Here is a 15,938-nt window from a genome sequence, read left to right on the forward strand (position 1 = left end):
TATATCTCTTTCTATCTATCTCTTTCTATCTATCTATCTCTTCTCTATCTATCCTATCTCTTTCTCTATCTATCTATCTCTTCTCTCTCTATCTCTCTTCTATCTATCTATTTCTATCTATCTACACTAATAATAATAATACTCCCTCACTCACACACACCACACCACACACACACAACACCACACACTCACTCACCACCAACCACTCACCACCACCACACACACCCACTCACACCACCACCACACACCCCCACCACCACACCCTCTCACCACACCAACCACCACCCCTCCCACCCTCCCACCCCTCTCCCCTCCCACACTCCCTCCCTCCCCACCCTCCTCCCTCCCACCCACCCCTCCACCCCATCCTCCACCCACTCCAAACCACCTCCATCCCTCACACTCCACCCTCACACTCCATCCCTCACACTCCATCCCTCACACTCCATCCCTCACACTCCTCCCCATCCCCTCACACTCCATCCCTCACACTCCATCCCTCACACCCCTCCATCCTCCATCCCTCACACTCCATCCCTCACACTCCATCCCTCACACTCCATCCCTCACACTCCATCCCTCACACTCCATCCCTCACACTCCATCCCTCACACTCCATCCCTCACACTCCATCCCTCACACTCCATCCCTCACACTCCATCCCTCACACTCCATCCCTCACACTCCATCCCTCACACTCCATCCCTCACACTCCATCCCTCACACTCCATCCCTCACACTCCATCCCTCACACTCCATCCCTCACACTCCATCCCTCACACTCCATCCCTCACACTCCATCCCTCACACTCCATCCCTCACACTCCATCCCTCACACTCCATCCCTCACACTCCATCCCTCCCACTCCATCCCTCCCACTCCTTCCCTCTCACTCCCTCCCCCTCCCTCTCACTCACTTACTCCCTCCCTCCCTCTCACTCACTCACTCCTCCCTCTCACTCCCTCCCTCTCACTCCCTCACTCACTCCCTCCCTCTCACTTCCTCTCTCCCTCTCACTTCCTCTCTCCCTCTCACTCCCTCTCTCCCTCTCACTCCCTCTCCGTCCCCCTCCCCCTCCCTTTCCCTCCCACTCCCTCTGTGACCCTCTGTCATCTCACCCTGCCTGTGTGCCAGCCGGGGCGCACACAACTCACAGCCGCACCCGAGCACTTAACAGGCCATTTGCATGTTAATGTGGCCTTTGTATTTCACCTCTTCTTAGGCCCCTGCAGCTTTACTCTGGCCATTGCTTGGATCGCCCGGCCGGCAGCTCCCACAGAGCAGCAGTCTCTCGCGCTGCTGCAGACACTTACAAAAAAAATGTTAAACACAGGTATGATGTCTCGGGGGTCCGCGGGCCGCCAGGAAAGGCTTGCCGGGCCGCCACTGGCCCGCGGGCCGTACTATGAGTACCCCTGGTATAGACGGAAACGTATAGACACATTTTTTCGACTATTCAGTAACTGAAATCTAGCAACTGAGGCTGTGTAGGTAGGAAATCAAGGGGAGATGTGAAAGGGCTGAGTAGGGAAGCAAGTGTCTTGTCACTAAATTGAACTGTCTTTCAAGTGAACTGGTACTTCCAAGACCCTTCGCTGCTTTGAGGACAAGTTAATCCACAAAACCCAGCGCCCTCGCCCACCCGCCTCCCGCCGCCTGACTCCTGCCCCACCTCGGGGTCTGGCCGCCGAGCGGAGCGCGGTGCTGGGCCTTGAAAACTACCTTTCCCAGCATTCTTTGCGGCGCAATCCGCGTCATTTGCGCGCCAGGAGGCGCTTAAATTAACTGTCACCCCGGTCGAGGGGGGGGGGACTGTCTTTCAAGTGAATTGCTACTTCCAAGACCCTTCGCTGCTTTGAGGACAAGTTAATCCACAAAACCCAGCGCCCTCGCCCACCCGCCTCCCGCCGCCTGACTCCTGCTCCACCTCGGAGTCTGGCCGCCGAGCGGAGCACGGTGCTGGGCCTTGAAAACTACCTTTCCCAGCATTCTTTGCGGCGCAATCCGCGTCATTTGCGCGCCAGGAGGCGCTTAAATTAACTGTCACCCCGGTCGAGGGGGGGAACTGTCTTTCAAGTGAACTGCTACTTCCAAGACCCTTCGCTGCTTTGAGGACAAGTTAATCCACAAAACCCAGCGCCCTCGCCCACCCGCCTCCCGCCGCCTGACTCCTGCTCCACCTCGGGGTCTGGCCGCCGAGCAGAGCGCGGTGCTGGGCCTTGAAAACTACCTTTCCCAGCATTCTTTGCGGCGCAATCCGCGTCATTTGCGCGCCAGGAGGCGCTTAAATTAACTGTCACCCCCGTCTCGCGGGACGCGAGCGGGACGCCGGGCGAAGCCCGGGCCAAAGGCGGGCCCGTTTAAGCCCGTTCAAGACCGGGTAAGACTGGACTGGGCCACCCTATTTGACTTTGTTATAAACCCTCAATCCATGTGACATATTATCCCCCATTTACTTTCGTGCCTCGGTGTCTCATAACAGTCTATTGTATTGTGCTTATATCTCTTTGTAAGTATGTCTCCTAGAACTACTAGAAGCACTAAACCATCACTTGCAGTACAGAGAATAGGCCCAATTGATCAGTTTATTGCAAGGGCTAATGATGCCATCAATCAAGGCGCCCTCTTGTTAGAAAGGAGGGTTTCCCAAGATTTGGCCGCAGCCAAACGTTCCTCTCTGGGCCTATTGGCAGCGGCCAAAACCCCATTGCGCAACTTAGATCAAGACGCACTATTAGAGAACCACTTGGTTCATGGCATTGTAGACTTGTCGGTGTCTATAGATCTTTCAGCTACCCGTATCTCACACTCCCCCACACTTCAATCACCCTTATCAATTGAGAGAACCCCAGTTCTATTCTCTAACCCAACCGAGGAGGATTCTCACACCTCCAATACTAGGGGTCAGAGGGAAGGAGCCATCCCGAAAACTAGAAAAGGGAGAAAAGGGAAAAAGAAATCACCACAGAAAAACAATTCCTTGAATGGGCAGGGATCTCTGATACAACTTACTGCCCAGCCCTCTTTTCCTGATCAAGGCATAAGCCAACCATTGCTTCCCCAGCAACTGGCCAGTCCTATAATGTCTGACATTATTAATCTTACACCAGATGTCCCCAATGGTAATGTGGGAAGCGGGCGGGACCCTTGTACCCATGACACTCAAACACTGGCTTCACTAGAAGCACTGATCAAATTATATATAAAACCTATTGAGTTATCCCTGTCAAAAATCGAAAAAGCATTAGCAATTTTAGCATCCGAATTAAAAACTAAGAAGCCCCCAATTCCCACCTTTCCCCCTCCTGTGGTTCACACCCCCAATCCAAAAGTTAATAAAGTTGGGGCAAAGATAACCCATCAAAAACCTCAGACTTCCAAAACTGTGACTACCACAGCCACTGTCCATCAACAATCGTTCAGTACAACTGTGCACCCAGCACTTACAACTACAGCTGCAAAAAAGGGCCCTGTCACACCATCTCTCCCAGCACCGCCTTTGTTACCTGTTTCTATCAGTACCAGTACCCTGCCACATGCAATAAACCCCACAAAAACACCAGCAAGCAAAAATGCTGCTTATAATGCCAGGCGGAATGGAGCACGACCAGCACATCTGCCGCCGGAAGCAACTCCATTTGTTGTTATAATGACCGGGGTTCCGGAGTTGCACCCAAACTCAGAAGAACCAGGATGGTCCATAAAAAACAAGGTGCTACATTGGCTTTCAACCAACAGGCCACTTCCCCCCTATGTCAACAATAAAGTTACATCTGTTCGTAGGGTTCCTTGGGTAGGGAAGGAGGCAAAAACAATACCTGGAGATTGCGTAATAATAAACTTTGAAGAGCCCCAAACGGTTGAATACATCTCCTCTTGGGGTCCTCAAACATCCCCAGAAGGTATAGGCACGAAAAGACTGTCCTTTTTCTACCCTCCTGCCAAACGCTATGCTACAGGCCCCGAGTGGAACTGGACTCAGGTAGGACGCTGGAATAGAAGACCAGATTGGACAGACTGGACCGGTCAAGGAGGCAGAGACACTATGCCATCTTTTGATTGGAGGGGTGTTCCCACGTCTAACAGATTTGATTGCTTGGAGATGGTGGATTGACCACCATCGGCCAACAACCAGGATGGCAAGAATTCCTCTCTTCTAGATCTACTAGCCCCTATGATATCCATACCACATAGATCCTTATCTCCTCTGAATCCCCCCCCCCTTACAAGCGTCATCATCTCCAAACATAGTTCCATCGGTTGTAGAAGGATTATACTCCCAGCAAAGAGCTAAGACTAACTCCTCTTTTGTTAGAGTTGATAATCAAACCCCCCTTTGCACCCCGTCTTTACCACCAAGTCCAGAACTTAATATTATTACCACATCGACCCTGCTAGTATCTGTACTATTCTGGAATGTAGCAGGTCTGCGATCAAAGGTTTTACAAAAACCGTGGCTGGATTTTGTAACTAATCATCAGATAATTTGCCTGCAGGAGACCTGGGTTATAGACCCACTACATATACAAGGTTACAAAACATTTCATTCCCCTGCGCGTTCTACCACTCATGGTAGACCTATGGGAGGTTTAGCAGTATACATTTCTAACAACTTGGCAGTAAATAATATTAACATTCTCCATACCACTTCGAACTACCAAATATTAATGGTTACTTTTAATAATTGTATGTCATACTGTATTGTTAACTTTTATAATAATTTATCCCCAGTAGACTGCGTGAAAACAGTTTCTGCAATTTCACTGTCTATAAATGAACAACACTCTAAACAACCATCACCCGCTTTCAACTTACTATGGGGAGGGGATTTTAACATCCCACTGTGTGTTAATTATAAAAAAGGCATATGTGGCCTTAATAATGAAGATGACTGCCCATTGACACACTTCACCCACTCCCACGTAGGTGATTCTCTTAATGACAGTCTTGCGTCTTTAGAATTGGCGTACGCTAACAAACTCGCAGATCCTCCCGCGGTATTTAAACCCACTTTCCACTGCAGGGGTTGTTCTAGTATTATAGATTTTATTTTGTGTTCTTATTTTTTAAAGGGCAAACTTATTCAGTTCACAACAGGTTCAGTAATTTCAAGCGATCATTTCCCCAATAGTATCACCCTTAAGTTAACCTTGAATGAACCTGATCCTATCAGGAAGAGTTTATTGTCACAGAAATCCCTGACCATGGAGAGAACCAACGGTTTCTCTGTGAAATGGTCAAAGATAGACCCTATAATAACTACGAACAAGGTTATATCAGAGGCTCTTCCATGGATAAACATCTGTTTATCGGAAGATTCTACCCCCGAGCAAATTATATCTAGCTTCAGGGAGATTCTAAAACTTATCCAGGCCGAACTACTCCGCCATCACAAAGCGGGCAATCAGCCTGCGTCAAGGTGGTTTAACCCTGAATGTCGTAAGGCGTTATCCGCCCTAAAAAAGGCGTTGCATAACCCAGTTAGAGATAAAAACGAAGTAGCCAAACTTAGATCTGAGTATAAACAGGCCCAAATTAACTGTAAAAAAGACCATAAGAAAAAACTGTGAGCCCAACTCCATGAGAGCTGTCATAGTAAGGACAGCTCCCAGTTTTGGCAGGTAGTTAAATCTCCCTTCCTGGCTGACGTTAATTCCCATCAGCATCTGGATGTGGCCGTGACTGCGGACGAGTGGGTGACTCACTTTTCAAAGATCTTTAGTGATTCCCCCTCGGCCTGCGCACCACAGGCCGTATCGTCTCCTGATTCCATCAAAATGGAGGTATATCCAATAAATCTCCATTTTTCCTTAGGTGAGATCGTTCATGCTTTATCTTCCTCAAAAACTGGTAAGGCTCCCGGCCTTGATGGGGTTCCCCTTGACATTTTCGTCACCAACATTGACTTATGGTCACCAATCATCACCCAGGTAATGGCGGCAGTCTCAAAAATCGGCCTATTGGAATCTTGGTCCTCCTCCATACTCCTCCCAATTTTCAAAAAGGGTGATAGAAATAACCCAGCCTGCTACAGGCCCATCTCCCTCTTGGATTCCTTAGGGAAGGTCGCGGGTCGCCTAGTCCTGGAACGTCTCGAGGACTGGGCGACAGAGAAGAACATTATTACCGACCTTCAATATGGTTTTCGGGAGGGACTGGGCACTGTTGAACAGGCCTTAAATTTAACCCTTTTAATAGGAAAGTATGCGGGAGTAAAACGGGGCAATTTATACCTGGTCTACGTCGACCTTAGCGCGGCGTTTGATTGTGTGATACATGCCAGGTTGTGGTCTATCCTGGAAGAGTTGGGCGTTTATCCTCCACTTATCAAGTTCCTGCGGGAGCTGTATTCCGACGCCTCTGCCTGCGTAAGGTACGGGATAGGTGGAGAATTATCACCCACATTCCCCATAACGCGAGGAGTTAGACAGGGCTGTGTCCTGGCTCCCTTCCTGTTTAACTTATATACTAACGGGCTGGAAGCAGCCATGTTAGAAGGGTGCCAGGACTTACCAACCATCAACCATCGCCCTATTCCAGCATTACTCTATGCTGATGATTCTGTTATACTTGCTAGAACCTTAGTACAGCTGCAAAAACAATTGGACAAATACTGTAAATACATGCTTTCATTGGGGCTAAAAGTGAATAAAAGCAAGACTTTTGTCATGACTACGGGTCCGAAAGTAAAAAGTTCCAAACATCTTTTTATCGACCAAACCAAATTGGAACGAACCAAGGAATATCCTTACTTAGGCATTTTAATTGATGAACAATTAACCTGGAAAAGGTCGATGGTAAGCAGGAAGCTGCTCTACCAGTGAGCGACCTCGGCGCTCGTTTCTTTTTCTAGAAAATTGGGCAAACCAGCCCCTTCCGAGTTGCTCAAAATATACCAAGCTAAATGCCATAGTATTGCAACATATGGTTCAGGTGTCTGGGTTACGTAAACACTACAGAATTGCAAAAAATTCAAAATGGCTTTACTAAATATCTCCTGGCACTCCCACAGAGCGCCCCTACATACGGTTGCCATATCGAGCTCGGTATTGACTACCTTTCGGATTACATCAAATGTCAACCAATCCTCCTATGGCACCGTATCTGGACTAAGCCACAATGCCATTTAACACGTGCCCTGATCTCTGACTGTTTACAAATGATGTCCTGGAAAAGAATTCCATGGCTAACGTATGTTGACAACTTTCTGAAAGACCTGAACCTCACTCACTATTTTACTGAGCCATCTTCCCTACTCGAGATAAGTAGAAAATCCTTGAAAAATCACTGTCTCAACCATCTAAGAGAACTGCGTCTTGTAGGTGAAGTAGATAAGCAAATGAATGCTCAAGTATTGATGGTCCAGGTCTCCCCTGGCATTCAGCCTTATCTTACATTTTATTTATCAAATCATGAAAAATTCCTATTAACCAGGTTTCGTTTTAATCTGTTTTTCCGTCTTGTTACCTTCCCAACAGTATTAAATTGGTCCCACGATTTAGCTAAATGTCCGTGCGACCAAGTCTCCCCCCAAACAACTATTCATGTTGTCCTGTTTTGTCGCCACTACGATCAACCACGCAAACGTTGGCTTATTCCTTTGTTGCGCCAAATGGGGCTGAGGACCTGTCGTCCGGCACTTTTAGCACTTCAGCAGCTAGACTCACAGTATGTCGCAAAGAATGTAGCGCTGTTTTTGAAATCATGTTTAACAATCCGTAAGAGTATGGGATAATGTCCAACTAAACACATGTTTACCTGAACTAATTCTTGTATATAGATTTAAAATATAATCTTTTTATGCTCTCATGTTTTTATCTGGTAATGTAATAATGTGATTTTACCTGAATGTATTCAATTTGTATGACACACTTTTTATGGTTATCAAAATGTTAACCGAATAAAAGATTTTGAACTGAACTGAACTGACCAAACTAGCACAGTATCAACTACACCTTCTGAAGAAAGTCGAAGCCATGATTCTCAATGAATACTTCAAACTAGCTGTAAAAAGCTCTGGTCTTGTCTTTACAAACTGGAAATGCAGTTCTCACATTAAAGGCAATCTTTGGCAAAGCTGTGAGATTAGGAACGGAAGACAAAAACAGTAATCACATAATACCAATAATTATCTTCAGTGACTCCTGCCAGATACACTACAAAGCTAGATAACCCGGCACCTTGCATACCGTCAAAACAAACTGAGTATCGTAGTGGCACACACTATGTGAGAAGCAAATCCCACACCTTCTTGGTTATTTTAAGAGTGACACTCTAATGATGCGTTCCTAAACGATACAAGGCATAACAAGTAATTGTAAGACTGCTCTTAACTTTACTATTTTTCAGAAGGGACTTATAAATGCACCTGTTTAAACCCTCTTTACTCTGCACAGTCGATTCCGCTAAAATGTCAGTTTACATTTCTTTAAACATTTTAGCTTAAAGTCCCACTATGGAAACACTATTTATGTGTATCATTCCTGTGATGGACAACCTGGAAAGAAGTATCTTGATTCATAACATATCATTACATTCCCAAAGGAGTCCATCATTTAAAATGCGTGGACAGTGCAGCATTTATTCAGTGCAGTCAAGACACATTGATAACTCCAATGCTCGAGGCACTTCCATATTAGATAACATGTAAAACGCTTCTGTTATTATCATTGTAGTCCTTGCACCGTTTTCATTTCTCTAGCCGGAAATAACGCAGAGAGCATCTCTCACACACAGCCAACATACAGGCATAGTTAGAGCCAGCCTCTGCGCAAAGAGCACCATGGGGGAAACCAAATGTGTAGCTCCTTCCATTCGTCCTCCTTAACCATCTGTGTGTTAGAAAAAATAGAAGGGGTAGACGAAAGATGAAGAGAGCAAGAGAAAAGAGTGATGAGAAGAAAAGCAGTCAAAATGATGACACAGGCACCAGCAGCCTCGGGAACAGAGTTTAAATAGACTTATTTGGAAACACACCGGAAGAAGACTGCTGCACTCCTCGAAACGTCTGCGCCCTGAGTGTGAGCCCAGCTTGTACATGCAAAGGTCGGCCCTGGGCACAGTGCAGCCATGGACTGGGCTTGCTGTAGCTCTGTCCGATCTACCAGTCCTCTAGCCTCTATCCCTTATTGCCCTTATGGTGCTTGGACTATGCACACCTTTTCTCCTGCGCTATCCTATTTGCTTCCTCCACCTGAATGTCCTCTACTACTTCCTTCCCCACTTACTGCCTGCTCATTTATACCCACCCACATCTTTCCAGTGTATTATTCAATCTTATACCTCAACCCTTAAAGGTCAAGGTCCCGAACACTTCTGCTATGATTGCCCAGAACTCAGGAAGTAATTGTAAGGGACAGTGGCAAAACACAAACGTCTATCTGCACAACTATCTCTGTCTCCTGTGTACACCAGAAACTGCAGGCACAAGGGAGAGTCTATGTGAGGAAATGTGCATGACGGCTACCCGCACTGTAACGTGGCTACAGATGTTACAGAAGTTTGTTCTGCGGCTGGCCTTGGTGCGTGCCTTTGTTTGAGAAGCTACATTAAAAACTTGCCATTACAGACCATCCAAAATGACTGGCATTACCAACGCTTGTTTTTTTGTCTTTCTTAAATCTTCATTTTACATACTGAAGCACATCCATGCCTATAAATGACACAAATACAGTACTTCAATACAAAACACCCAGTCATATGTGAATAACAGTGATTCAAATCAAAACACCTTTACAGTCAGTCATATGTGAATAACAGTTCTTCACCCCAAAACACCCTGACAGCACGTCACATGTGAGTAATAGTACTTCTATGCGCAAAACAACCTTACAGACGGTCACTTGCAAATAAGATTACATCAAAGTGGAGAAGTGTGGCTCACTGGTTAGAGGAGGCATACCCTGAAGCAGGGGTCAGACCCGGGACCAGGGTTCAATTCCCGACGCGGCAGGGTCTGAGCCCAAGTGTCCACGGACTCGATAATTCTCACTTCGGTGCCTACTCGAATCACAGGTTCACACTCTGCAACTCTGGGCAATAGCTTGCTTAATCTCCACTACGGGCCCCCCCGCGGCGGGATGCCTGGCTTTCACCTTGGGGATGCCCAGTACGGGTTATCTCACAGGGAAAAGCCAGGACGGGTTCCCAATGCAAGCGCCGAGATGCCCAAGGGTAAGTCGAGCGCTATATAAGAACACATACATACATACATCAATCCAAGCCACCCGTAAAGCCGGTTACATGCAAATAACATTTCTTCACCGCAAAACACCCTTACAGCTGGTCATATGTCAATAGCAGTTCACCCCAAAAAACCCTTACAGCCAGTCTCATGTGAATAACAGGACTTCAATCCAAAATTCTCTTACAGCTGGTCGTATGTGAATAACAGTTCTTTAATGCACGAAACATCATTATAGCTAGTCACATACGAATAACAGTACTTCAACCCAAAGAACACTTACAGCCGGTCATATGTAAATAACAGTACTTCAATCCAAAACACCCTTTAAAGCCGGTCACATGTGAATAAAGGTACTTCAACCCAAAACACCTTTACAGCAGGTCATATGTGAATAACAGTACTTCGATCCAAAACACCCTTATAGCTGGTCACGTGTGAATAACAGTACTTCAATGCACACAACAACCTTATAGCCATATGCGAATGAAAATCCAAAACACTCTTAAACCCAGCCAAACTCACCTGGCTTTGAAATACACAAATAATCAGCTTTGTAACTGCTAAGAACAGAGCCCTTCTTAGGAGTTGTAAATATCTATCAAAAGTGAACAGAACACAACCACTCATAAAACAAAATATGAATTCGAGAGTACTACTAATGGACTGAGAAAGTGTGAACCTAGGGCCAATCCAAACGATTGGCAAATGGTAAGTCAAATTAATTCGAAACAATAAAGTATTCTTTGGAAATAGAACCTCCTCACTGGTACACGTGGAGAAGTGTGGCTCAGGGGTTAGAGGCGGCAGACCCGGAAGCTGAGATCGGCCCTGGACCAGGGTTCAATTCCCCGCCTCGACGGGCTTGGGCTCAATAATTCCACGGACTCGATAATTCTCGCTCCGGTGCCTACTCAACTCACGGGTTCACACTCTGCGACTCTGGGCAATAGCTTGCTTAACCTCCACAACGGCCCCTCGCGGCGGGATGCCTGGCTTTCACCTTGTGGATACCCTGCCGGGGTTATCTCACAGGGGAATACCAGGACGGGTTCCCTAAGCAAGCGCTTAGATGCCTGCGATGTGGGTGGTTTGCGCTATATAAATACATGTACATTTACATTTACACATTGAGATATGTGGATGGGCTAACAGGGCACGTTACCAGTGTATGTGCTAAGGTCCTTCTTTGCCCTTGGATACCCAGCCAACGGCTGTATGCTTAATTTATATTTAAAAAAAGTGAAATAGCAATGGTAATCCTTTGGCATACCTGCATTTGCTCGAACTCACACAGCCAGCGCTAACGATCACATCTGACCCGATCAATGTATTCTACCACAAAGAAGACACTATGGCAAATACATGAATGAACGGTTTCAATTAGTGCAAAAGACTAGTACCAATAACCATGGATTCTACGCTACCCTTGTGTTTCGTAGCAACCTGCGGCCTGGCGTAAAGCGCATCAATTGCCACATCAGGGGTAGTAAGCGCTATATAAAACCAATTAAGATACAATGCATGGCACGCCCAATAAGGGTGGTGTGAAAATCCCGAGTCGTGCAGCTTACTAACAGAGCGCGAAACACCTAAAATTAGCATACAGTTCAAAGTCGGGACAGCGGCAGGCGGCCTTTTCTTTCTCTTCAGAGCGTGTTCGCTCAATTAGTCCTCGTGCAAGCGGGGCGAATGGCAACAACCCCGTGGGGAACTAGCCAGCCGGCCCACAGCAGACACAGCAGATGGACAGCAATCACAGGACCTATGGTCCTCCACTGCAAGGCATCAATAGCAAGCACATGCACGCACCAATCAAACTGTTCAAAGCTAGGGAGTCAATGGGCAGGAGAAGGGAGGGCTGCTCTCCCCGCTGAGGCACACACAACAATAACCATTAGAGAAGCTCAGCTTGGAATCACTGGATCTTATTACCTATGCGCGGGAATGGGAGGCAGCAAACCATGCACAGCCCAGGATAGAAATAGCAGCACATAAATACACGTCAACTCTGGAGGATATATACAGAAATGTGTTTTCAAATCTGTAGCAATCAATTGGATGCAACAGTGATTTGGCTCTAAGACCAAAAGCACAAGGTGATACGCATTCCCTGTATAGAAAAGCAGTGCAAATATCATACCGTACCATGAAAATAGAGGTTTTACTTCACAATCGAGAAAATGTAATGAGTCCCAGGCAGGCTGGAAGTTTAGATTCTTTTAATGTGCAAAAAAGTGCCAGATAATCCAGTTTGTAATCATACTACATAGAACAAATTGATTTAAAAAAAATAAATTTAAAAAGAGTTATTAAACAGAAATACTATCCGTCCCGAGGCCCTAACTTTTCCCCCCCTGATTATGTAACCAATCCCTGAAATCAGGAAAAACTGAATCGGATCGTAGGTGACACTAGCCAGTTCCATCACACCCAAAGTAACCCCCTGCATACTAGAGATGTTAGAGAGAGACACCGATAGCCTGGATCATATCTGATCTGAATCTTATCCAATCAAAACCCACTAAAAGTAGATCAGATCCAATCTGACCCTGGAGATGCAAATCAGATCCAAACAGACCCAGACAAGATAAGTAACAGCATATCATACACAAGCGATATAATCCAAGAACCAACCAAACCCTTGCCAATCCAATCAAACCTTTAAAGGTAAATCAGATTCAGTCCGACCAGGACAGGTGTTGAGCTCAGTGGTCATGAATGCCTATCACTGAGGCCCAGAACATATGGGTAGGGGTCAATGAGAACAAGTGTTCATGTTTATTTTGTCCACTGGACACGTAGGCCCACTCTCTGCAGCACAAACTCTTTGACCACCATACAGTACCATATTATAGGACTCCCCAGCACAAAAAGAAAGATTTGAATCCATGGGTATAAGTTGTTTAAAATGGTGTATATGATACTTAAGCTTTTGAAGAGAGAGTGCCTAAGTAAATGCAGTGAGTTGTGCACTTAGCTTGCACCACTGACAGAGCCTCCAGTACAGAAACGTGTAGCCATTTTTGGGTTCAAAATAAAATGTACACAGAAAAGAATATGCAACTTGGGGAAAACATTTTTGTTAAATTCTGTGCAAGTTTACATACCATTCCTCGGAGGCATCCTGCAGTGCAAACCATTGGGGGTTGCCAATATTTAAAATAATGAAGGATTGGTGTAAAATCATCATAAGCAACATGAAAATAAATTAAGGGCTCAAATCTTACATAAAGTCACAAAAGTGCACTTGGAGGTATATGTAGTTACACTGAAGCAGACTTACGACCTTCAGGAATTCACAGTAGTAGGCCAGTAACTTTTGCCATTCCCATATTCACATATCTGCTAAGGCGAAAATCTGCTAAGGCAATGCAACATTTATTTTCCCTAGACCAACCTTTTGGCTATTTTGGAAAAGATTTTACTCTTATCCTTGACAGGAATACATTCCGAATGTTTCCAGTGTGGAAGAGTTTGGTGAAGAGTTAGTTGAATACCTTTCAGAATGTTTGTTTGTGGGAGAAGACAGACTCACGAGGCAATCCAACCTTGGAGCTATTAATTCCTGTCTAAACCCTGTAAATAGCTTTGCAGAAAGGTGATAAAATCACAGCCTTGCTGGGTTCAAACCCTGATATAACCTAAGCCCTGGTATAATACATATTATGGCCCTGCGCTCAACCACAATCCAATATAAATTACGCCATGGTACCAAATTCTAACATCCCACCTGTGGCTAATATATTCCAATAAAATGATTTAAAAACTGTAATAAGCTAACCTAAAGACCTTTACATGTTGACTAAAACAACCAGTATTAATAGTGTAATTTACTTAATTTTAAATATTGGATTATTGTAATTAACAATTACCTTTTGTGTGCAGATATTCAGATTACTGAGTACAAAAACAGTTTAATCCCTGGGACAGCTTCTCTTTAATCTCGATGTAACTAAAACATGCACATTTTTCACTAATCCTTTTCTTAGCGAGCATTACCATATTACATGAGGCAACGATTCTGGTATATCTCTACAGACAAACAGCATTCACAGCCATGGGTTTCACACACCCCTAACCTACCCATCTGGCACAAAGAGCTTATAAATTGCCTATGGATAAGTATGAGGCTAGGTTCTGTACTCCCAGGTCCCTCTGCCGATTATCCTGCAGGTCCACCACAGGAAGTTATATTTGAGTCAATGCCTGGCAGCTCCCCTCTTCGCAGATCTCCGTCATCCAAGCAGTTTAATGATTAAATATTTGGGAGAGGAGGTTGACATGCCAACCTGTAGGAATAAGGGGGTCTACGTGCGTCCGGTTGATCGGTGTGTCAATACATAGTGAAGCCTAAATCAATGAAGGGCTGAGAATTGATAGCGTGGGTTCTACAAATTGAAATGACTTGGCGTCTAGATCACTGAGACCGAGAGTATTTGAACGAATCAATATTTGGGAGCCTGGCTTCCCATATAACCTCCATTCTAAACAGATGAATCAAGGATCATTATATTGCAGAGGTATCTCCTTGCATGTCTCTATGGATCAGTATGTGACAGCTCGACGCATGCGTACTACCATCAGACTCACCGACACGCAGGGGCTGGAGGTGGTGCTGGGGGTAGGCGACCTCTGCACGGTGACCAGAGCCATGTGGCTATGTGCGACAGGGCATCATCCGGGGGCGGCCCTTTCCTCTCGCCGTTTGTCCCCTTGGGTCCCTGTTGCCACCCCCTGGAGCTCGGCCACAGCTCCACCGACTATCAGCCGGCTCACAATTACAGCATGCACTGCGCACGCGCGGCTTCAGCTGCTGTCAGCCGGTGCGCGAGCCCTGCCGCCTGCCACGCCCACCGAAAGGTCGCGCGCACCGACCAGCCCCGCCCCCACGAAGAAGACTGTTGAAGACAAGACACTACTACAATATTGCACCGGACTAAACCAAACTCTTACTAACATCACTGCTGTACTGTAAGAAGTATGGTTTCTTAGGGTCATCCGTACAGACTCCAGACTTCCTTACTACATGAATGTAAATTGTTCATTGAATATGAGGCCCAACCCCTTTTCCGTTTAAGCCACGCCCCACTACCGAGCTATCGGAAGCCACAGCCGTTGCATGAAGTGACTTCAAAACACTCCCTTCGCGAGCATTAGTAAAGAGTACCAGACCCACTTCCTGCCGCGCCTAACGTTGAAACCACCGTTTTGGGTTGCGCTAGAACGCTAACCTCTCCAAAAGAATGTACTTGTAATCGACGCCATGATGCTAGGCAAACAAGCTCTGTAATCTTTATCCTTCCATAGAAATAGTTAAAGTGATTTTCAGTCTTTGAAATGTTTCTATGAGGGGGCTTCTTCCCCCTGTGTTATTTATCGCTACTGTGTACTACTTACGGTGTGAAAAGCTTGCCATGTTTTTATTGCAAAATTTGTATTAATTAAAATCCATACAGTTATCAAAAAAAATGTTTCTTGTATGTAATCGCCACGTTGTTCATGTTCTGTCATAATAGACTCTCTTATGAACACCCATTAAAAAAAATTGCGTACCTATCAACCAGTTGCATATCTGCCAACATTTAATAATAATAATATTGGCATTTATAGAGCGCAACACCTACCTCGTAGATGTTGTGTCCCTTGCTGTCAGTGTGAACGCAGTAGCTAGATGCTGTAGACGTGTAGTACCTCCAATGATGACAGGACACTGTGTATAATAAACTGGGGGGTTTATTTATGTATATAAT

General features: G+C 45.7%; 1 protein-coding gene across 3 annotated transcripts in view; it reads right to left on the bottom strand.

The window, feature by feature from the left end:
- SSH2 (slingshot protein phosphatase 2) overlaps positions 1 to 15,000 on the bottom strand; it is a 710,072-nt gene extending 695,072 nt beyond the window's left edge. For 2 of the 3 annotated variants that reach the window (XM_086955083.1, XM_086955082.1), the window contains exon 1: positions 14,779 to 14,994. In XM_086955083.1, coding sequence (XP_086811209.1) covers positions 14,779 to 14,841 — 63 coding nt within the window. In that variant the 5' untranslated portion in view covers positions 14,842 to 14,994. Of the gene's footprint in view, positions 1 to 14,778 lie in introns of all 3 variants that reach the window. The other variant, XM_086955081.1, reaches the window with a different exon arrangement.
- Between the last annotated feature and the right edge of the window lie 938 nt (positions 15,001 to 15,938).

The sequence above is a fragment of the Lissotriton vulgaris genome, chromosome 2_1 (genome assembly GCF_964263255.1).
Source record: "Lissotriton vulgaris chromosome 2_1, aLisVul1.2, whole genome shotgun sequence".
NCBI classification, from domain to species: Eukaryota; Metazoa; Chordata; class Amphibia; order Caudata; family Salamandridae; genus Lissotriton; species Lissotriton vulgaris.